Below are 21,885 nucleotides of genomic sequence, written 5' to 3'. Positions count from 1 at the left end.
ATCGTATTTAAGTAACAGATGATGTAAAGGGAAGGTGAAAAGCCGCCTTGCTTATGTTGATATCTACTGTATGAGTGATGGGATACTCAACACCATCATCCCAGTGGCCATCCCTATGACCTATAGCACACCTTCGGAAGCCTTGCTCGCCCTTTCCGTGACAATAAAGACACTCGTCCCTCATGGCTGTCACACCTGCTACGAGGCCCAAGGACCAAGCTAAACCAATTGCTAGATCTAGCTGACAGGTTCCAGGGCGCGGCGCGTGGTTTCTGGGAAGAGGTTAACTTGCTTGGCGGCCAAGACAGCGTATAAGAGAAGGTGACTGGACAAGCTGTGCCAAAAGATTTTATAGTAGGTTGTATAATTTGCCCAGTTTGCTTTCGATACATGTAAGCAACGCAAAGTTTAGATACATGAGTCAAGCTCTTATTTTGTCAGGGACATCAATTACTAAGTCATGCCTTTTTGCTATAAGCCGGCGGAAAGGTACCAAGAAGAAAGGTGTCGATCGGTGTATCTATAATGAAAAATAACTAAACGCTACAACATAATACAGCCCATCAGCATGGGAAAACATCAGTCATGAGAAGTCTCAGCCAGCAAAACCTTTCCACCTGTGCGCTGGCCAGCTGCTGCTTAGGTATGTTCCTGTGAAAAGGTGCTCATTCTTTCCGCTGCCTCCTTGGCGATTCGTCTCGTGTCTACCTCCAGCATCTCCATGGTGGACACCTCCTCGAACCGTTTGCGCCAGTACTCCCAGCGCTCCAGACTCCAGCCCATCTTGGTACCGAAGTTGGTACCATTGCAGTCGTACTCCATGTCCATCTCCACGCCCGCCACTGCCTTCTCGTACAGCTCCCGCGGGCAGAACCGGATCCACTGCGCTGCCGCCGGCACGAGGACGTCCAGCACGGTTATTTGGAGGTTCGGATCCTCTACGCCCTCTTCGTCCTCTTCCGCACCCTCTTCGCTTTCATCATCCTCGTATCCGCTATCTTCGTCGTCGCTACTTACAATCATCCAGTCGCCCTCCATGGGTGGGTCGGGGTCAATGTAGGTCGGCGAGCTTTGATCCCATGGCGTCCGCTCCAGGGCGCGACGCAGACAAACGCCACCCCGCTGGCTCTGCGCGACGAACATCTCGATGCCGCCGGCTTGCGCGGTAAGCTTGGCCAGGAAGGCATTCTCGTTCGCCCAAGCTTGACGGCCCTCGTGTGGGTCAGGGTCTGCAATCATCATCGATCAGAATGAACAGTTGGCCAGGAACGTAGCTTTGCGCATTGCATAACCAACACATCGAGATCTCACAGCTCACATCCCACCACTCGGTCACGAAGTTGTCGAATAGGGGCAAATCCACGAACCAAGGATCTGGGCCCATCACGCCTTTCCCATCGGGCAAGCGCTGCAGTTCGAGCAGCAGAGCCACCAGCTTATCACTCTGAGAGGGCAGCTCGTCGACGGCGCTCTTCAGGACACACCATAGGTCCGTTATGGGGGGACTGCCGTCCCAGGGCTTGATGCACGGCCTTGCGATGCAGGAGGCGATTTCCGACATCTCGGCGGCGCTCGGGGAAGCATTCCCGAAGAGGTCCCTAAACGCGGCCAGCTGTTCGTCTGTCGGCTTATAGCGTTGCTTTTGAGCGGCCGCCCATGATTCGAACGTAGGCTCTGACGATTTGGACATTTTGGACGTTGGGCTAATCAAGGGGTTCGATGCGATTGAGCCGGAGTCGGGAAAGATGTATCATGCCGTCTAAAATATAAAGCACGAGATCAAACCAGGCTGTGACTCATGGCGACCGTTTGGGGGTGACAGTAAGCACTAAGTCGATGCCGTTAATTGTGCGTGATTGGGGCTGAGCTGTCTGCGCCGCCGCGCCCACCGCGCCCGTCGCAATGCGTTCGTCATGAAACCGCTTGATGGGCTTTTAGACTGTTTGCTTTCCGTTCGGAGCACAAGATATGTATCCCAATGAACATCCGGCAAATTACCAACTGGAGGTTGCAAAAGTAGGACACCCAATCATAAACAACGCATCAATCCGCGATACGTTCAACAAAGCCACATTGTTTCAAGCGGTCGGGAAATCAGCGGCTACGTCTGCCGGCCACCAACAACGGCCCCGCCACACAACAAAACCAGACCCAGGCGCCCATGTACGTGGCGACGTGGTGCCAGACCAAGAAGGGCGAGGACTATTTATTCTATTTGAGTCTTTTGGTTCTGTTGGCTTATCGGTATGAACCGAAAAAGAAGCACGCTTGTATTTTGCCTCCTTTTCCGGGATACGATTGGCTGTATGTAGCCTTGATAGTAAGGAATAGCTAGTAATGGAATGCTATTATCAACTCCACATATCAACACCATATTTGCTCGCTGTGGGTTTGCTTGATTATGGTCACCAGGTTCCTTGGACGGCCCCGTGGCCAGGATGAACTTAATCCCCATGGTCTGTAAAATTCTCCCAAACTCACATGACGTGCGCCTACATCGATCTCAAATAATTCATCATCTGTTTGACCCTTGCAGATTTCACGATATTCACAACAATCGGACCAACTCGGAGTCTGCGAAGTAGGAAGGTGACCACCCTAGCTCATTGTTGTGCCTGTCATATACATGCCCGACCCTTGCACATCACTATGTGCGACACCTCAACAGATCTCGCGATTCCGGCATTCGCTGGATTTCCTAAACTCCCATGCGAGCTGCGCCTGATCATTGTGAGTAGAGCAGGCCTCATATACCACGCGAAGCTGAACCAGAGGACACTACTTTGCAGTAGACAATATACTAACATCCAATGCTGCAGTGGAACCTAGCCCTCGAAGGCGAAAACTCGAATCGCCTCGTCTTCATACACCGCCCCACAATGCGTCCTGTACCGATGAGAAGCTTGGTGAGCCCGCTTCTCTCCGTCAACACCGAGTCTCGTGAGGCCGCTCGCAAGTATTACACTCTGCGCCTGGAAGTCGTACGACTACCAGCTATGGAGTCGCAGGATTCATTCGTGGACTATCCACCTTCACGGCCATATCAGCCAGGCGCAATCCGCTTGTGCGATACTTACAGGACGTTACCTCAGTCAGCATGCACCTATTCCGAGTGCACTTGGCTCCTCAAAAAGGGACTGGAGGTAATAGTTCGCAGTAAAGGCACCCTATAATTGAATCCAGATAAGGACCGGTTCTTCCAGTTCTTGTCGTGGTACGACGCATACATTCACAACCACCGGCGGTCCTGCTCATACCCCTTCAACACCAAGGGCATAAACAGCGTCCAAGCAGGAAGGTCGGGCTGCGGGCACAAGCCCAGATACGGCTATGCGTCCAGCCCATTCCCGCAATGGGCGTGGCCACTGGTCAGCAGGGTGGTGTATCTGCATGATCAGTGCCGTCCCAGTGACTATTTTGCTGGCTGGCCGGGTGGAGGATATTCCCGCGATCACACAGCGTGCAACTGGATGCTGAAAGTATTCCCCAAGATGGCTAACCCGTTAAGCCAACATCTGGCTATCGATGCCTCCAAGCGATGGGCCTCCTCGCACCTTTTTGCTTCGTTTGAGTATTGCAATATCTATGCGTCACTGATAGACGAAGTCTCGAGGCGAGGGGCGGCGCACCTTGACATAGAAAGATGGGAGATGAGGGGAAATAGGGTCTATCAGGTGTAGTCTCGCGGCCTTGCGTTGTACGCTTTACTACGCGCACAAATTAGCATTCCTACGAAACTTAAGCAAGAGATGCACAACCTTTACAATTCCATGTCGATTAATGAATGTTGATACGGCCAACTAAAGAGCCTATTCTTTCCGCCAAGATAAATATTGGAAAAGCAAGTCATAAATATAATACCGACCAGCGAACCCATTATTACTGACATACGAGAATGAACGTAGGGAAAAGCTACCTCCATAACACCCATGCATACTTTTTCAGTCCTACCCCTGTCGTCCATATGCACCAGTGGTGCCTTTCGTGTAGCAATCGCCGTTTGTAGCTTGCCGAATGGCATTTTGGATTCAGGGGGCAGTGCCAGGTCTTGTCTGGCACCTCTCTAGATCTGCGTCAAGCCCGTGAAACCGTTTGCCACCGAGGGCGCCGCTGTGGGCATCTGAAAATGCTCGACGGACTCCCACAGAAGTACCCCCAGCGGAACCATTATCAATGTGTTCGACAGAGCTCTCCAGGGAGGTCTGCTCGCTGGCAGAATGCTGGCTTGTGGTTTCTGGCTTGGGTTCTTCCGAAGTAGTGTTGTCAACAATACGAGCTAGCATGGGGTGTTTCGGGTCGGAGATGTCGAGCGGGGCCAGCAGGTCGTCCGGTCGTGTGATCGGAATACGTTCGTCGCAGTCCGTCCAATGTCCGTGGCCGAGTTGGTCCTGCGCCACGCGGTGGAGCTGGATCGCCGTGTCCCCTTCCCACTCAAGGTAGGCGTACTTGTCGTACCAGCCGTGCTTTTGTAGGAGGCGGAGGACAGGCACGATGATGAAGGATATGATGACGATGATCGCGCCCAAGGAGTAGGTGAGTACCAGGCCGAGAATGCTGAAGTTGGCGTATTTTGTACTTCGAATTTTCTGGTACAGTTATGTTAGAGAGGGTGGATGGATCCTGAGGCAGTCTGGGGTGGTGGTATCTTGTATTACCTGATTGCTGCATCGCTCTCTCTCATAGTCATTTGCAGGCGGAATTGTATACGGCCGGAAAGGCGAGTCTTTGCTTCCCTGCGCAGTGTTGACGAACTTGGCCTGAAACGAAGCCAGCATGATATGCCACCACCGAGTAACGTCAAGTTGCCACTGTTTCTCGTTTATGGTCCACATCAACCCCTGCGATATGGATTCCTGTGACGCAAGTGTCGCCGCGCCAATTCGGTTGATGGTGGTCGAGAGGTTGTCTCCGCTGTCAATGGATAGTGCGTACCACGCCCAGATGATAGCGGACCCAAGTCTCGTTTGCGACACTGGCCGGTCGGGCTCCAGATCCTCGCGACTGATGTTGAACCACGGAGTGGCACTGATCTGGGAGTCCAAACTACCTTCTAGTTTCCCGCATTGACCTTGGTCTGGATCCCGGCACCACTGAAACTGTTCGATGCAGCCCAGGGGCGAGGCAGCCTCCTCAGGACGATACGTATCATGGGCCTCGGGACCATCGAAGTTACTCAATGTCCCAGCACGAACAGTCGCCCGATACCAATCGTCTTCCGCTTTCGACACGAAGTGAACACCGTTACCTGAAAGGAAAAACAACGACACGTCTCCGTCAGGCTCTACAACGGCTGGATCTGGTCGGAAAGTGGAGGAGGTCTCGACAAAGGCTCCCTGGAAAGTGAGAAAGTTTCTGGCCCTGCCGTACATGTGTTAGACTCTGAACCCGGTTGGCGGATATATGAACTGTTCATAACCAAGGTGATCAAAACAATGTTTTCAGCGTTCGTGACATAGGGAAACGGGACGGGGGCGTACGAGAGTAAGAGGTTATTGCTGCTAATAATCCCTGTAGCTGCACGGGCATACTGGCTCTCGATGTCTGGGACCGCAATCGTGTAGTTGGGCTTTGAATCAGCCGTAGATAAGCCAGGGCCGTAGTTGTAGACGGTAAAGGTGCGGTTGAAAGCTGTGACAGCTTGAGTATAGCTTTCCGTGACCAGTGGAGCGCACTATTGGCGATTCAACAATGAGCGTGTGCCTGATAGTAGTAGTAGACACTACTAAACTTCTGATATTTGACGCTGATTCGCTTGAATTCTGAGGGAAACTACCTCACATGATGGGTCGCATATGACTACTGTGCTATAGAGAGATGTGGTAAATAATACGCAGGTGCAGACCACTGACCTTGAGAACATATCGCATTGTGAATGTTTCGTCTCTTCGGGCATTGAGCCCAAAAATGTCGTTGCTATTCAAATGCCCTGTGTCCAGGAGTAAGTTTGAGCTGTTTCGTCGGCATATTCCAGATCTGAATGGACATGGCGCATTGTAATCCATCACTGCCGTCGGGACAGTTCTGACGACAAACTTGGAGCATTCGAGAAGGCCAGAGCTCTGGTTTGAGTAACACTGTTGCGCATAGTTGTTTACGGTGTTCTCAAGGCTGGCCCAGTAGGACGTCTCTGCGCTTGATAGGGTTAAATTGCCATTCGTAATAGCCGTGGGTGCTTCACAGTCGTCCCCTCTCAGGAGGACTTCGTCGGATGTCGATATTTGCGAGGAAAACCCGCCAGCTACCGTAAAGGCGCCGATGGAGAAGACACTAAACATTGTTACAGGTAAAACTCGGATCCAAGATCGCCGTGCTGTGCGGCGCCACGCCCACATCAGGCGGATAAGTGTCATTAGCCCGGACTCGGGCGAAGACGAATTGCGCAGAGCTACCTGTCGTTGATGATGGATGGCATCTCGCATGTCCGAAGTCGAGTAGCATTGGTGAAATATGATGGCGAAGATTCGCCAGAACCGAGAGGCAACGAATGGAACGAAGAGCGCGGTGAATGCAATCAAAAGATTGCCTTGTTCCCGTGTTGTTGTCAGGGTTGCACCCTTGACTGCAGACCCTCGAGACCAATTCGTCCAGATACCAAGATGGACTTGAGCATCCGCATCCATGGTGTTGAATATCTATGGTCCCTAAGGTGCTTAGCACAGGCCAGAACAGTGAGAAGTCGCTCTCAACTTACACAACCAAGAAGCGTACTCGAACAAGACTTTCCGGAGACCAAAAGGCCAATTTTCTCGATTGAGATCCAGGTTGATATTTCTAAAGGACAGCGGATTACAATCAGGGAGTAATAGGCAGTCCCAAGAGTGAAGAGGATTTGATAAAACCTTGAGGCTCGGTGACTATGGCTGGAATTATAAGGGGCAAGAGCCTATGGCCTGTTCGTGGCCCCCAACCCGTACTGCAACATGTGAAAATTGGGCCGATTAATGAATGCACCTTAGACACCGTCCATAATAACAGGCCGGTCTATTTGGTCCAGCGCAAGGCTGCCCTGTACATTGGTAGGTAATCATGGCCCTTGAAATTTCGTAGGTATGATAAGAATAGAAGACCCAAGAGGACCAAATTCGGCAGAATCAATTACCTGTATCTGCAGCTGTCCTTCAAACTTGGTACCTGAACCGCTCAAAACTTGTCACGCCCCCAGCAATAAACCCCCACTCAGTGTTGCACAGTAAACCGTTTTGATGGCAAGCCATTGGTTAACGATAAGGCTGATTATGAAACACGAACTTTGCAAGGCGCAGTCAGTGGCATTCCAGTTAAGGAGGCATGCGTACCGAAGCCCTCAAGTGGCGAAAGATGTCTCGGTGAAGGAGCTGAGGAAGAGAAGGGTGTGTTTCACCCAGCCTGCCGCCAACGTATTTTTCTTGAGCGCGATCGCCATTGGCTATCGTAACTAGGGATTGTTGCTTGCCTTGCGGCCCTTCCGACCTGCCCTCAATGGTTAAAGAGGCTTACAGGGTTTTGATCGGCCATACCCCGGTTTGAAGTGGAATTAGAGACAAAGTTATCCAATTGCACGAGCGTGTATGCAGGAGGGGCTGTTCCACAGCACCGGCGAGACCGACAGCTGAGGGACAAGAGTGAGCACACTACAAGACTGCACCCCCAAAGTCAGATCTCGGCTACTGTGATCCGAGCGTCAGCAATGCCACAGGCAGCTTTTGCAAACGCGGTGCGATCAATGCCTCATGCGGATTGATTAGAAAGAGGCTATGCAATAGGCGTTTCCATTCCACATGCGTTTCTGCTTCATGTGATTCCGACGGGCAGCCTAGGCAGCGCTACGGGCTACATCACTCTAGAGTAGCCATCGCTGCATAGTGAGTGCATCAGAAGCCAAACATGCACAGAGCGACATGGTTATCTCAAGCACCGCGTCTTTTGGGTTGCCACTAAATCTTGAAGGATCAATAAAGTAGTGGGGGGGCTTGGGGGCTTCTTGATGACGTAAGCAGACTTCGTCCATTAGCGGCGGGCTTGTTTGAACAACAAAAGTCTTTTCTTGGCAATATCGTTTTGGGGTTTGAAGCCATCTGCAGCAGCCATGGCAAGTACAACGCAGGCCGCAACAATGAGTTCCCCGCAACTCCCTCTGGAGCTATGGACGAGAATAATCAGCCATGTTACCGACTGCCGGTATCTGCCACGTGTGTGGCTCAACTGCCGACTTGTCTCCCACACTTTCAAAGCCGCCACGGAGGCGGCTTTCATTGCCAAACACCTCCCCCACACCCGCATTGAGTTCGCCGTACCCTTGGAGAAGTGGGGGCTGCTGGACAACAACGGCAAGAAAATTGAGGACGACAGCATCTTTATGAAATTCAGCCACTTGGCCGAAGATGGCGAGCGAGCCGTATTCGTCCGGGAAAAGCCCGACGAGGAACTCTCCACCCAGTTGTCTTCCGACCGTTTCATCGAATACTGGAGACAGGCGCTAAGCGGGCATCTGGAGAACCCTACCGTCTCCGTCAACTACCCCGTGCACACCGTGTACGTGCGGCGCGAGGTCAACGACACCGTGCTGCCGAGCCCGCAGATCGACATCGGCAAGGTCGAGGCCTCGTTCCTGTGGAAGCCGATGCTGAGCATGCTCTACGGCGAGGCCGAGTACACCAAGTGGGCCCAGAAGGTCGAGACGCAGCACAACACGGCCCAGCACGAGCATGCGGTCCGCCTCGCGGCTAGGGTCCAGGCCGGCGACGAGACGGCCCTCGAGGAGTTCATGCAGTTCGCCGTGAACACGGTCTCCCAGAACGTCGACAAGGTCCAGGACGAGGTGCGCCGGCAGCGCCTCCTCCGCTGGCACAGGAAGAACGGGTCCCTAGAGAACCCAGACGTCAAGGTGATCCTGTCCCAGCCCCTGAAGCGCCCGTCGCTCAACCAGGCCCGCGACGTGATGCAGGAGGTTGACTTTGCGGATGAGATCGAGGGGGAGCGCTCGGAGAAGGGGATGGGCAACTTCTACGATGGGTTGGGCTACACGTTCTTGGGGAACACTGAGACAGGACCGGATGTCGATGATTCAGATGACGAATCATGATCTCGATACTCTCTGAGACGAAGACGGGCTCCGATCAGGAGACATATTGAACGAGTCAGCGTCCTTACTGCATGTGATTGATGGCTTCATTTTATTACCAATATGAAGTATCTGCCCCAGGATTCTTCTGCCCGAACATGTGCCACTGATATAGCCAACTATGCCATATGTTATATCCAATACATCATCCGAGAAGACCTATTTTGCCTTTTATATCCACCATTTTGATAAACACCAATGAAAAAAAAAGAAGAAAGAACAAACAAATATGTGCGACTTGCTTGTCAAAGAAGAGAAAACCTGCTATCTGCAGGTGGGTATCATCAACCTAGTCCGTCTCGTGCCTACCGCCCCTTATCCGGAAACGCACACAGCACCTTGACCGCCCCGTCCGCATCGACAGTCGCCAAGCACTGCGTCGTCCGGCCGCCCTCGGCGATCTCGTCCATGTTCTGCAGGTACGCGTCGACCAGCGGGCCGCGCACCTGCTCGTCCACCTCCGTGATGAGACTGCGCGCGCCGAGCTCCGGCACGTAGCCCTTGGTCGCCAGCGCGGAACATAACGACCAGCCTTGTCGGATGTGCAGGTTCACGTTGCCGAACAGCCGGTCGCGCGTCTCGTCGTTGGAGATCTGGACGGGACGCACTGCTTCGCGGCCGAAGTCGGAGATGTACTTGTCCGCCACGACGGCTTGCTCGATGGGGGAGAAGGTGAGGAAGGGGAGCCAGACGGTCACGCGGCCGGTTATGGGAGCCTGGAAAGGACGTCAGCCAAAAGCTATTACCACTGGTTGTGATGAGATTGAGGAGAAGAACATACACCGAAATGACCTTCCGACTCTTTTCTGATATCCTTGCTCAGATCGCCCATCAGCTTTTCCGATTCCCGCATCTTGCGAGGATCATAGATAACATCCTTATTCCTCCTACAAAACTCATGAATCGTCGGGTCGAACGCATTCGTCGCGAAGATCCAGACCGTCTTGCCGCAATCCACCGGGCTGAGATCGCGGCGGTCCTGGTACGTCCCGTCCTGGAGCGGGATGAGCAAGGCCTGCCGGATATCCTTCCCGGCCTTCTCAAACTCGTCAAGGAAGACGATGCCCCGGGTTCCGTTGTTGCGTGCGAGGAAGTTGTTCAGGGGCGAGCCTTCCTGGTGGCCGTGGTAGGGCGCGCGGGCGCCGAAGAGGTCGGACGTGTGTTTCATGCTCGTGCAGTCTACGGAGTGGAAGGGCAGGTTCAGGAGGTCGCCGAACCTCTTGGCCAGCTCGGTTTTGCCGTGGCCGCTTGGGCCGGCGAACATCATGGCGATGGGTCGCTTTGTTGGCATCGCAAGGTAACTGCCAGGAATTGTTCAGCTTTATGTTGGAAAAACGAAACAGGCGTGGTGTGGTGAGAACTCAAATGGTGACTTACCGTAACATGGTTTTGACTAGAATGGCTGATGCAGTCGTCTGACCGATGAGAAAATAAGGAATGCCGAGGATGTCTTCAGAGTTTCGCATCTGAACGACTTGTCTCTGCGCGCCAGTGTGCCCCTTGAGCAATGACGACAGATGCAAGTGGTACCGAGTCGTGAAAGAAAAGTTCAGGCTCCGAGTCAACTTGGTCAGGGCATGAGGCGTACACCATCGCTTGTTGGTGTCCTCCAGGTCTGAAAGCTCCTTTTCCGGCGGTCCGCCATCCGGCAGATCTCGTTCCAGGGGGTCATAGAACGCTCGAGGTATTACATCGGCGGACGCGCCGAGCGCGAGCAGTGCTACCACAGCCTGTCTCGTATCGTGCTGGAAGCTTCCCCCGATCGCAATGGCGTAGCCCAGCAGCGGCACTCGTAGCGGGCCGTAGGTCGCATGCGCATCACCGCCGTATGTGGCCCACAGCCGGATCAAGTCAGGACACCGCGTCTCCACCACGTAAAAGAAGGCCGGGAAACCAAGGATCGTCCCGTTAATCAGGCGCTTCAGTTCGCTCCCATCTCCTCGGGAATGGAAGGTCAGGTAATTTCGGATGCGCTCCACCTGTTCGCCCGCCTGGACGGCGCCGATCAGCTCGATTAGGGAGAAAGGGGTGGATCCGTCCGGCCTCGCGTTCTGCAGATGGGGGCGCGGGGCCGGGATGCGAGGGAGATAGAACCCCCACTCGTGATCGTCGTCGTCGTCTTCGTTGTCACTGTCAGATCCTTCGTCGCTATCGACACACGTCGCCGTCGCTGTCGATATAGGTCGCCTCGTCGCTGGATGCAATAGATGGCGCATCGGGTCTCCTGCTTCTGGGTATCATATTGTTGACCAGGAGTTGGAGTTTTTGTTTGTATCTGTCGTAAACGATAATAGCCTTTTCCACATCGTTGTTGCAGTTCTAGAATAGGGTGTGAGCCATTAGCATAGGGCTCATGCATGACTGGTGATCTCTACTTACCCTGAGGAGTTGCTCGGCTATAAAACGACCGCAAGTTCCACGCGCGGTTATGACTGCATCAACGGCTTCCGGCGAAGCCACGGGTCGATTTGATTCCATCTTGGCTGTTGCGTAATAGATGACCATGGATACTCTGGTGTTGTCTTGTAAGAGGTAACCAGATCTTCCAAATGTGAGCGGCAGCAAATGAGTATTTGAGCAATCAGGATATTTAGTCAAGCATCTTCCGATTTCTCCTCTAGCTGAGTGGTGGTATTGAAATTTTTGCAATCACTCATATACATCACTGTGGGATCTCGGCTTGGCATCATGACATGATGTTTTGGATTGCACTGTGGTTCGGACCGATGCGATCAGCCCATTTGCCTACATAGCAGAAACGAACCGCTGGCAGTTGAAACACTGTCTTCTTCCATAGGGCTCGAACCGAGCTATCAAGTTAAGTGCACTGAGGCGACTGCATCCATCGCCCCCATGGTCGATTTGGCGTTAGGAGATTTCCATCTTCAATTTGGGTGTCAGGGGCAAATTGACGGGTAGGACATTAATTGTTTAAATGGTCACAAGGGGTAGCTTGCTTTTGAAATGTCGCGTGGTTTTGCTGGGTTGGCCCGGTATGGATCGCAGGAAAAAGAAAGTAAAAGGGGCAGAAACCGTTTTCGACCCACACTGGACCCTCCATACATACACGACGCCAAGAATCTGGGACGGCCCGGGAAGATCCCATAGAGTGTGCCACTCACTTTGATGGAGGCTACAGCAGCACACAAAACGGTCACTATCGTCGGCTCGCTCTCCGGAATGGCTCATTGGCGTTTCCAAAGAGAGCAAACCCCGCCTCTCCGCTTCCCCGCCGGTTGCAAAACGCGCTGTTGATCAACATGTGGCATTACGTTATTACTGTGGCAAGTCTCATGGGTTCCAGACGACAGAGCCATCAATCAAAGATAGGCTAGAAAGTCTCTATGTTTCAGACCTGCCAATGACGCTGCACGCCGTCGGTAAGAGGAGGAGCTACCAATGATGGGAGAACTCTGTCCCATCAGAGTGGTGTGAAGCGAGGCTAATCGGCTTTCCGCCACACACGACTTGGCAACTAAGGTATATTGACCAGCGAGATAGCGTGGTCCAGTTGAATGGGTACAGTGGCTACTCGAGTATGGAGTTGAAACCGAGTACATAAGTATACGATCGAGTTGTGGGTAGTACTGACATCCCCAGCGACTGAATGGACGAGAGGCCACAGAAGTTCATGGGTGACGTTTGTATGATTCTCTTTGGCAAATTGAACACACAACGTAGCTGAAACGCAAAGTTCGCAAAAACAGCGGTGAGGTGGCAATCCAACCAAGTGTTGAGCCAAGCGCGTCGGTTACCCAGGGCACTGCCGGAGCTATCCCGAAGCTTGATCGAGTCTCTTTTACGAAACACCACCTGGGCCTCCGGATCGCCTTCTAAATGATCCGGGACTATTGGATCCTAGTTGGTGTGCTCGCTATGAGGGCGTGCGTAGCACATCGTCACCATTGGTGGTGAGCGCAGAGTACCCTTCATATGATAGCCCCAGTGAAAGTTTGTCCACGTCCACTGACTACACAAGCTTTCGCACGCCTAAACGCGTCTCCACCGAGTTTCATAATACCCAAAACCACGAGGACACGAGTAAGCCACTGCGTGAAGTCCTGCTTCTATAGTTTACCTAGCCTCATTGTGACATATCGGTAATGCGGGAACGGAAGGCATTGGGTTATACATAACATTGTATAGCACTAATATCGTCTAATACTTCGAATGTTCATAGCTAATATGAAATATTGCAAGGAGGGGGTTCGAATGAGTGAGAATCTCACCAAGGGTATTGGATCGCTTCGGAATAAAGCATAATTCAGCCGTTCGTTGTCTGCGAGTGGCAATAGTTTAGAATGGCTACGAGCAGTGTCAGCCTCCAGAGCCTAGAGTACTGTAAAAACGTAATAAGCGTCAGATCTGGATGGGCGACTTATCTAAAAATCTTAATTCTCGATTATCAGTGCATTAGTTCCCGCAATAGGCAGTGATCTTACGCAGCTTGCTACTAGGGTCGCCCTGGAAAGCATCTAGTCCATATTCCAATTTGAGCCTGCTATTTTCCGGCGATGCAGGCGGGAGTGCATAGCCAGGAGCATACTACCTCTTATCAGGTACCTGAGGTCCCAGAAGATTGACCGTATTGATCACCGCCTCCGATTTCGAGTGGCTCGGGCTCGGTTGCCGCTGTTCGGTATACCGGAATAGCCGAAGTCCGAGATACATAATATTTGTATATCCACACTGCATTTCTCTGACATCATGACATGTGGGTTGATGTAGTGCTGTGTACGGAGAAAATCAGCATCTTCGCAATTCATTAAAAGTACAAGAAACATTTATGTAGTGCTTGAGTTGCCGTGTCTGAAAGGCACCAGAGGTATCGGTACATGCAGCCAACAATACCGTCGAACGCGCTACTGCAAAGGGACGCCCTCCCTCCCTTGCTTTGGCGTCGTTTGACCAAAAAGGTCATTCCGTCCGTAAATACCCCGCCATATCCCTACTGCATTGTAATAGATAAGAACCAGGATCGTCTCCCAGACTTGATTCCCTTCTAATCTTACCGCCTGGGTTTTATCAGAAATCGACTATCACCTTACAGTATCTCCATCTACCGCATTCGCTCTCCAGGATGACGACCCCAACAGTGACCTTCGACCTCACCCCGGAACAGGAAGCCAGCAAGCTCCAATTCGTCCGCCGCCAATTCTCCGGCGCCCCGCCCGCCGTCACGCGCGCCGACGTCGACCTCGAGGGCCAGACGGCCCTCGTGACGGGCGCCAACGGCGGCATCGGCCTCGAATGCTGCCGCCAGCTGCTGGGCCTCGGCGTCGGCAACCTCGTCCTCGCCGTCCGCGACGAGCACAAGGGCGAGATCGCGCGCGAGACCCTGATGGCGGACAAGTGCCGCGCGAGCCAGAACGTCGAGGTGTGGCGGCTCGACTACGCCTCGTACGAGTCCGTCGTCGCGTTCGCGCGAAGGGCGGAGACGGTCCAGCCGCCGCTCGGGATCGCGGTTTTGAATGCGGCTGTGAATCGGGCTTCGTTCGCGTTGAACCCCGAGACGGGCCACGAGGAGGACATGCAGACCAACTACTTATCCACCGCCTTATTGACTCTTTTGCTGCTTCGCACCTTCAAAACAACTAGCGACGCATCGCCCTCCCAAGGCACCGGCCACATCGTCCTCGTATCCTCCGACACCGCCGCCTGGGCCAACTTCGCCGAGAAGACCCAAGACCCGCTCCTGCCCGCCTTCGACGAGGCGTCGCGGTTCCGGACCTTCGACCGCTACGCCACCACAAAGCTGCTGGGCCAGCTCTTCGTCGCGGAGCTGGCGCGGCGCGTGCCGGCGTCGGCAGCGGCCGTCATCAGCTGCGCGAACCCGGGCCTGTGCCACGGCTCGGGGCTTAACCGCGAGCTCGGACTGCCCGCCGCGATCTTCATGCGGCTCTTGGGCCGGTCGGCGGCGGTTGGGGCGCGCTCGCTGGTGAGGGCGGCGACGATGCAAGGGGAGAGGGGGCATGGGCAGTATATCGAGGATTGCGTGATACGGCCGTAAGTTTACCATACAAACACACACACACACACACACAACCCTGGTCTTCCTGTGCACAGTATGTTATGATGAGACTGACATATACGGTCTCACTAGTATGGCACCCTTTGTGTACTCGGAAGAGGCCAAGGTGGTTAGTCAACGGCTATGGAAGGAGACCATGGCCGAATTGTCATTCGCAGGGGGTTGAAAAGATTCTTGAGGACCTGTCTTGAGATCATAAGGTTGGTCGCACTCCGGGTTTGACGCACACCTCTCCAATTTTTCGTTGTAGCCAATATCGAAACATAGCGGTACCCTTTTCCACGCACCGGCTTGCCTTAACCGGAAGTTGGGTACACAGATTAATTACAAATTCGCTGCCGTATCTTCATACCCATGGGCCATCCTATTAGGGGCTAATTACACCGTCCTCCAGATACTCGACTGGAACTTGTTCCCTACCCGCCCACTAACAATATCATCTATGCTTTCTATACACACGACAGTCTTAACCTTCGTAGGCTTCGGTGGCAACATAAACCTCCAGAAAGCAACTGGCTCACTCTTACAGCTTTCCCCCTAATCTGCCTCGCTTTCCCCGCTGTACGGTTTCCGACCATACACGATATAACTATACCACCACAAAAGCTTCGTTAGCCTGCTGTTTGTCGAGCCTCCTGGTATTAAGTGACAGTTAACTATCACTTACAATGGTATACTCCACCGAATACTCGAATCCAACATCTCGCGCCTGACCTCGCCCGAGATCGCCTCGATCTCCGCCGGCGAGAGCCCCGCCGACGCCAGGAACGGCTTGAAGCTCTCGACGACGCCGGTGCTCATGATGTTGGCGATGTAGACGCCGACGACGCGCATCTTGTCGTCGGCGGCGTGCCAGGGCCCGCCGGGGACCATGACGAGGCGCTCGTGCACGTCGACGAAGCCCGCGTCCAGCAGGTGCTGCCGGTAGTGCCGGGCTTTCGCGAGGTCGCGCCCGCGCGCCGCGGCGCCCGCGCGGAGCAGCGCGCTCCAGCGCTGCAGGGCCGTGCCGTCGAGCTCGCCGTCGGCGTGGCCCGCGAGCTCGAAGACGCCGTCTTGGAACTCGATCCAGCCGCCGGGGGCGAGGTGGTCGTGCGCGCGCCGGATCACGGTCCGCACGTCGTGGAAGCACGAGAGGACGCCGCGCAGGTGCACGTAGTCGAAGCGGTGGGGGAAGAGCCAGTCGTCGGTCTCGGAGTTCTCGAGCACGAACTGGCAGTTGGGGGTCCAGGGCAGGGGCTGGATCATGCTCAGGTCGGTGCCGATGACCTCGGATGTCGGGTTCTCCTCCGCTGTGGTGAGGGGGGATTGTGTTTTAGTGGTTGGTTGCCATCATGAGGTGTTTCCCTGGTAGAGAGGCGAAGAAAAAGAAAGACCTTACCGAATTCCAGTGCCCATAGCCCGGTCCCCGTTCCGACTAGTGGCGATGTGAGTATTTCATCGAAGTGAGCTTCTGTAATGAATCACTTACTATCGAGTACTTTCTCCGGATACCGGAGCGGGGCAGCGGCAAGCTTGTTATCCAAAAAGGAGCCTGTATATCGCATGGGAGAAATCTATATATATATTTTGGTGTTCGGTCAGCCAACGAATTGCATCTCATAATCGCCGACAGTTTCTTGGATCAAGGTTAAGACGAACCAAGCCGATCTTGTTCCGCCTACAAGTTTGGAGAGTCTGGGGTCTTAGCGTGTGATGCCCACTTGTTTGTTTCGACGATGCGAGGTCCGTTTAGGTGGGCCGAGGCAAACTCACGCTATCGTTTGGGAGCATGTATTCTTTCAACGCAACAGCATATGGTCAGCCTAAGGATTCATCCCCGAGAGAGAGAGATCAGATCGGTTCGGATCCTGGGAAGCCATCCTAACTTACCGCCTGGCATGTAGCCCTGGTATGTGCGGCCATCTTCTGCGACGAAGGCGTAGCGGTCCGCGACCGTGTCTCCGTCGGCTTCCTCGTCCAGCGGCCTAACCTGTTTCGCTCTCGTGTAGCTTGGCGCCTGCGCCTTCGGGGTCGAGGACCTCGATTCTTCCGACTCGTCTTGCGCCATCTTTCACGGGTGAGAGAAGGTCCTGAGATAAAAACAATCTTCGGCGATAGCACGCGGGAAAAAGAGGTGATGATCATGGATGTTTGGGAGAGTGCCCGACGTATGGTCGCATTGCATTGGATGGAACCCACCCAGTTGTGCGTTACTAAGGTTAAGTAGGTACGTAACCTAAGGGCTTCTTCTTCTGTTTTGACTTCCCTCTCTTCCCCGTCCCCCGATCCTTCTCAGGGGAACTTCCGCGATCGTCAACAAACCCTGGCAATGGGCGGGTGATGGGCCGCACCGCGGGTCGCATGATTTTTCTGTGGGTGCTGTGCCGCAATTAATCTCCCCACCACTCACCTGCTGCTGCCCTCGTGCAGATTGCCGTCAAAGTTGGCTGCTTCACTGTCCAAATTCACCAGCCACGGTAAAAAGAACTTACAGCCGAACCAAACCAAACAGCAGCCATGGGAGGAGTACCATCCAAGCCCGGCGATGCATCGACCAAGCTCGAGGTGATCGGCGCCGGCTACTCCAGAACCGGCACGGCCTCGATGCAGATTGCGCTGGAGATGCTCATGCAAGGGCCGGTGCAGCACGGAGGAGGCCACCTCCTCTGGCGCGAAGACTGTAAGCCCTCCAATCTCCCTGCATCTGCACCCGGCGACCACTAAGCGAGATTCAGCATTTCCCAAGCGTTGGGTGCAGGCCTACGAGGCCCGCCAGGCAGGCGATAAGGAAACAGTGCTGAAGCTGGTCCGACAGCAGGTGTCAGGCTACGTCGGCGTACGTATCACACCATCTTTACCCACCACCCAAAATTGCGCGAGGGAAATGGAGTCCCATCGTGGGAGCTAAGCACAGCACAAGATTAATATCTGAACAGTGCACCGACATGCCCAACGTCGACTTCCTGCCCGAGCTGCTCGAGCTCTTCCCCGACGTCAAGGTCGTCCTGGTCACGCGCGACCCGGCCAAGTGGTGGAAGAGCATCGGCGTCAACCTGAGCTACGCCTCGCCGTGGTGGCTCCGCTGTTCGCGGCCCCGATGCCGACCATCCGGTGGTTCCCAGGCATTGTCCACCATTGGAGCAACACGGCGGTGGATCTCCTCGCCAAGGCCAACGGGCCCGGCACGCCGATGGGACCACGTGAGCAGCCAAAATTACAAACTGATCATGACCGTGAATCTTTGCTGATGTATTTTCTTTTCTCGCAGATCTCATTGAAGTACACAATGATTGGGTGAAGAGCATTGTGCCGCCGGAGCAACTGCTCGTCATGGACATCAAGGAGGGCTGGGCGCCGCTCTGCAAGTTCCTCCGGAAGCCGATACCTGACGAACCTTTCCCGCAGGTCAACGATGCCGAGACTGCTGATAAGATCGGCATGTCCATCTTCGCGAAGCTGGCGTTGACCTGGGTCGGGTTGCTGGGAACTGTGGGCATGGGGGCATATGGCCTGATGAGGCTTGCGAAGAGGTAATCTTGACTGTATATAATAGCTCTTGAGGACTACTTAGATCGAGCGTATAGACAAATAGATGGCAAGACATTTCAGAGATTTTAGAGCGTTGCTTTCTCGGGCGGTTTGACTCAAAGATAGACACAATCCCCTATTGGGGTCTTGTCCCCCTCCAACTGGCAGTGTGCGCTGAGCCATCTGGTAATCTTCGCCTCCATTGCCTTGGTCATCATTGGCTTGCCAATCGGATTCCTTGCCAATGTATTAACCAATATATTACTGTATACCACCATTACTACCTTGCGTGGGGAAATCTCACGTCATAGTAAGCCCAACCGGTGGGATATGGAATGCTGATATATGCATGTGTAGTAACTTCCAACCCGATTGGATGTAGAAACCAGCTGTTGTAACACAAGCTCGCTTGGAGAGCAGTCGGTCGTTACCCCCTTAACTCCGGGACCAGGGGAGGAGTGGATAAGACCGGCCTAATTCAAGAAGCCGGGTGGGCCGGGCTCCGCAATACAGCTCCGCGATCTCGTCATTAGTAATAGGTCCGGCGATGTCTACGTCAACTAGTCTCCTTGCACTACAGTGGACAGCCGAGGCTCGAATTCTGCCACGTCTCTTAGGTTATATATCTGTCTTCGACCCGGCGAAGACTTGTACGACGGAACTTAAAATCGACAGTATCCCCCAGATACATCTCAGCTGGCCCTCCCGTTAGCCTCTTCAACCGCCTTCATTTAGCTCCCCTGTTTCCTCCAGCCCCACACCGAATCCCCCCCGCACCATCACCAACCGCCCACCATGGTCCTCACCGTCCACCACCTCCAAGTCTCCCAATCGGAGCGCATCCCCTGGCTCTGCGAGGAGCTCGGCATCCCCTACGAGCTCAAGATCTACCAGCGCGCGCCCGCGCTGGCGCCGCCCGAGTTCAAGGCCCTGCACTGGACCGGCTCCGCGCCCGTCATCACCGACGGCGACCTGACGCTCGCCGAGAGCGGCGCGTGCGTGCAGTACATCTGCGAGAAGCACGGCGGCGGCCGCCTGTTCCCGACCGCGTCGCACCCGCTCTACGCCGACTTCCTCTACTGGTTCCACTGGGCCAACGGGACCTTCACGCCGACCATCGGGCGCGCGGGCATGGTGCCCGACGGCCAGGACGGCGGCGGCAACCCGATGGTGGCGTATTCCAAGAAGAAGCGCGACGACGGGTTCAAGGGCCTGGACGCGCGACTGCGCGATAACGACTGGCTCGCGGGGAACGAGTTCACCGCCGCCGACGTCATGCTCGTGTTTTCGCTCACCACATTACGCTACTTTGTGCCAATGGAGCTGGCGCCGTACCCGAATATTTTGGCGTACTTGAAGCGCGTGGGCGAGCGCGAGGGGGTACCGGCGCGCGATGAAGAAGTCGGATCCGGAGATGGAGTTGGTCCTGGGCGCGGAGGCGCCCGAGTCGTTCTTCAAGAAGTTGGAGAGGGAGGGCAAGAGTGCCCTGTAGCGGGACCGTGTTCACAAACTAGACGGCTGATGCTTGGGGGAATATTACACATGCTGTAGTGGTCTGCACATTACTCTCGACTCGCTTTAATAGAACAGAACATCAACTCTCAAGAATACTTACATCAATAGTCCGTCCAGTTGGCATTTTGAAAGCCTGGTCGATTCACCTGAGTTAGGTAGGAACTCGAGCTCCCTAGATCGGGGACTCTGGTGCAATGTCTTGTTGTGTTCTTTCTTTTTCGAAGCCACGGCCAGGCATCTGTGTACACATTGAGTAAGGCGTCGCTGGCTGTGCATCAACATTGGAGTGTGCCAGACTGTACCCAGGGCGCTGGAAACACAGTGTAGGCGTGGGGTACAATTCGCACGCATCTGAATTGGTGGCGTTGGCTGCTACCCTTGCGAATGTCACACGATAATCTCGTAAACAACTGTGATTTCGCTGCCCGCTGAGCCGTTTTCGTGTTTCCTGCTCATGTTAGTCCCACGGCAACAAAAACCATGAGCGGACTGACTGGGGCACGACTTGCCCGTCGCTCCCTCGCGCGGCCCAGCGCGATCGGATGCATTCGCTCGCCGAGAGATGGGCAATTGCGTTCTCCAAACGGTTTCTCCAGAGCCTTGCAGACGGGTCTCACGGCGCATTTGTCCACCGCCAATCCCCGCGCGACCTCCTCGTCGGCACTCGTGGGCCAATCCCCCAACTCGCCCGCGACGTCAACCAATCCAGCTGGGCGCGGGAGGAGCGAGAGAGACCTTTCGCAATTAGACACGAAACGCTTGAACCAGTCATTTTTCCGCTTCGACACAGACGTACCCGTGGACAGCGACCCGCAGGTGCGACGCCGCTGGTTTTGGGGCTATGTCGCGTTGAACATTACCATCACCTTGTGCTACGCGGAGGCCATGACGGAGATGGAACGAAACCACAAGAAGCTCGAGGTGAATCTCGGGCAGCACATTGATCCCGAGGACTACAAGAGGCTAGTCATGAGCGAGGAGGGTCCGGAGAACAAAGTATGGAGGTTCTACCAAAACCACTTATTCCTGGCGGGCGACTGCGCCGAGCAGGGACGCTGGCATGCACTGTTCACACCCATTTTAATCCACTCGAACATCGCCGTGCCATTAAAAGACTTGATCCTGCTTTCCGTCTTCTTTAGGGCGGCTTGGGTCGCCGGCTTCGGGCGCATCGGGACGCCCTTGGTGGCGGTCTGCTCGGGGGCCGCCGGGGGACTTGCCTTTCTGCGCGCAAAGGACATCAAGCAGAGACCATTGCAGGGACCATTGCAGGGACCATTCTTCCATGTCGGTCCAGACGCAGTCGTGTCGGGGCTGATGACAGCGGCCACGGTCGCGCGTCCCCGCATGCCCTTCTTCGTAGGCTTCACCCCGGCCGCCTTCCCTTTCTGGGCTGTTTGCCTTGTCGGGTTCACGCCGGAACTGCTGCAATGGTGCTATCGAAACTCCAGCTACCCCCGGAAGGCCCAAGAAATGAACCAGAAGAAACAGGCGCAGGTCCGCATGCTCCAAGAGCAGCATGAGCAAGCAATCGCCAATCGCGCCGCGGAATTAAGGAGACACGGCGAGCATCATGCCCCCGAAGGTGGGAGAGCAGCGTTACGATGGCGGGGAACAGTCGCCACGCGAGGCAGGGTCGCAGGGCCCGAACGGGCCGCCGCGCCGTAGCGAGCCTGCGCGCGAGGATGAAGCAGCCCGCGAAAGGAATACCGGCAGCCCAGAGGCGGCACCG

The 21,885-nt window shown here is 54.6% G+C and overlaps 10 protein-coding genes across 10 annotated transcripts; 6 read left to right on the top strand and 4 right to left on the bottom strand.

Moving 5' to 3' along the window:
* Window positions 1-639: 639 nt before the first annotated feature.
* On the bottom strand, window positions 640-1,690 carry PG997_010022 (uncharacterized protein; the record flags this gene model as incomplete). Its single annotated transcript, XM_066814337.1, has 2 exons — window positions 640-1,229; window positions 1,312-1,690. 2 exons carry the CDS (start codon window positions 1,688-1,690, stop codon window positions 640-642), a joined length of 969 nt encoding a protein of 322 aa, XP_066666299.1.
* A 959-nt stretch (window positions 1,691-2,649) lies between these two features.
* PG997_010021 (uncharacterized protein) lies at window positions 2,650-3,279 on the top strand (the record flags this gene model as incomplete). The annotated part of the gene is made up of 3 exons (XM_066814336.1): window positions 2,650-2,730; window positions 2,820-3,143; window positions 3,184-3,279. 3 exons carry the CDS (start codon window positions 2,650-2,652, stop codon window positions 3,277-3,279), a joined length of 501 nt encoding a protein of 166 aa, XP_066666298.1.
* Window positions 3,280-4,028: 749 nt separating this feature from the next.
* PG997_010020 (uncharacterized protein) lies at window positions 4,029-6,620 on the bottom strand (the record flags this gene model as incomplete). The annotated part of the gene is made up of 4 exons (XM_066814335.1): window positions 4,029-4,586; window positions 4,656-5,358; window positions 5,529-5,671; window positions 5,850-6,620. The coding sequence occupies 4 exons, from the start codon at window positions 6,618-6,620 to the stop codon at window positions 4,029-4,031; spliced, it is 2,175 nt and encodes a 724-aa protein (XP_066666297.1).
* A 1,472-nt stretch (window positions 6,621-8,092) lies between these two features.
* Window positions 8,093-9,061, top strand: PG997_010019 (uncharacterized protein; the record flags this gene model as incomplete). Its single annotated transcript, XM_066814334.1, has 1 exon — window positions 8,093-9,061. The coding sequence occupies one exon, from the start codon at window positions 8,093-8,095 to the stop codon at window positions 9,059-9,061; it is 969 nt and encodes a 322-aa protein (XP_066666296.1).
* A 344-nt stretch (window positions 9,062-9,405) lies between these two features.
* On the bottom strand, window positions 9,406-11,316 carry PG997_010018 (uncharacterized protein; the record flags this gene model as incomplete). The annotated part of the gene is made up of 3 exons (XM_066814333.1): window positions 9,406-9,816; window positions 9,882-10,401; window positions 10,478-11,316. The coding sequence occupies 3 exons, from the start codon at window positions 11,314-11,316 to the stop codon at window positions 9,406-9,408; spliced, it is 1,770 nt and encodes a 589-aa protein (XP_066666295.1).
* A 2,864-nt stretch (window positions 11,317-14,180) lies between these two features.
* Window positions 14,181-15,297, top strand: PG997_010017 (short-chain dehydrogenase/reductase family protein; the record flags this gene model as incomplete). Its single annotated transcript, XM_066814332.1, has 2 exons — window positions 14,181-15,106; window positions 15,204-15,297. 2 exons carry the CDS (start codon window positions 14,181-14,183, stop codon window positions 15,295-15,297), a joined length of 1,020 nt encoding a protein of 339 aa, XP_066666294.1.
* A 300-nt stretch (window positions 15,298-15,597) lies between these two features.
* On the bottom strand, window positions 15,598-17,178 carry PG997_010016 (uncharacterized protein; the record flags this gene model as incomplete). The annotated part of the gene is made up of 6 exons (XM_066814331.1): window positions 15,598-15,643; window positions 15,799-16,420; window positions 16,510-16,545; window positions 16,600-16,684; window positions 16,884-16,906; window positions 17,001-17,178. The coding sequence occupies 6 exons, from the start codon at window positions 17,176-17,178 to the stop codon at window positions 15,598-15,600; spliced, it is 990 nt and encodes a 329-aa protein (XP_066666293.1).
* A 449-nt stretch (window positions 17,179-17,627) lies between these two features.
* On the top strand, window positions 17,628-18,644 carry PG997_010015 (nad dependent epimerase dehydratase; the record flags this gene model as incomplete). The annotated part of the gene is made up of 4 exons (XM_066814330.1): window positions 17,628-17,790; window positions 17,846-17,946; window positions 18,047-18,310; window positions 18,411-18,644. 4 exons carry the CDS (start codon window positions 17,628-17,630, stop codon window positions 18,642-18,644), a joined length of 762 nt encoding a protein of 253 aa, XP_066666292.1.
* A 789-nt stretch (window positions 18,645-19,433) lies between these two features.
* On the top strand, window positions 19,434-20,189 carry PG997_010014 (glutathione S-transferase; the record flags this gene model as incomplete). The annotated part of the gene is made up of 1 exon (XM_066814329.1): window positions 19,434-20,189. One exon carries the CDS (start codon window positions 19,434-19,436, stop codon window positions 20,187-20,189), a length of 756 nt encoding a protein of 251 aa, XP_066666291.1.
* A 444-nt stretch (window positions 20,190-20,633) lies between these two features.
* PG997_010013 (uncharacterized protein) lies at window positions 20,634-21,821 on the top strand (the record flags this gene model as incomplete). Its single annotated transcript, XM_066814328.1, has 1 exon — window positions 20,634-21,821. One exon carries the CDS (start codon window positions 20,634-20,636, stop codon window positions 21,819-21,821), a length of 1,188 nt encoding a protein of 395 aa, XP_066666290.1.
* Between the last annotated feature and the right edge of the window lie 64 nt (window positions 21,822-21,885).

The sequence above is a fragment of the Apiospora hydei genome (assembly GCF_038363865.1).
Source record: "Apiospora hydei strain CBS 114990 chromosome Unknown utg000007l_segment0_segment0, whole genome shotgun sequence".
Classification (NCBI taxonomy): domain Eukaryota; kingdom Fungi; phylum Ascomycota; class Sordariomycetes; order Amphisphaeriales; family Apiosporaceae; genus Apiospora; species Apiospora hydei.
This window is presented reverse-complemented; position numbering and strand designations above follow the sequence as displayed.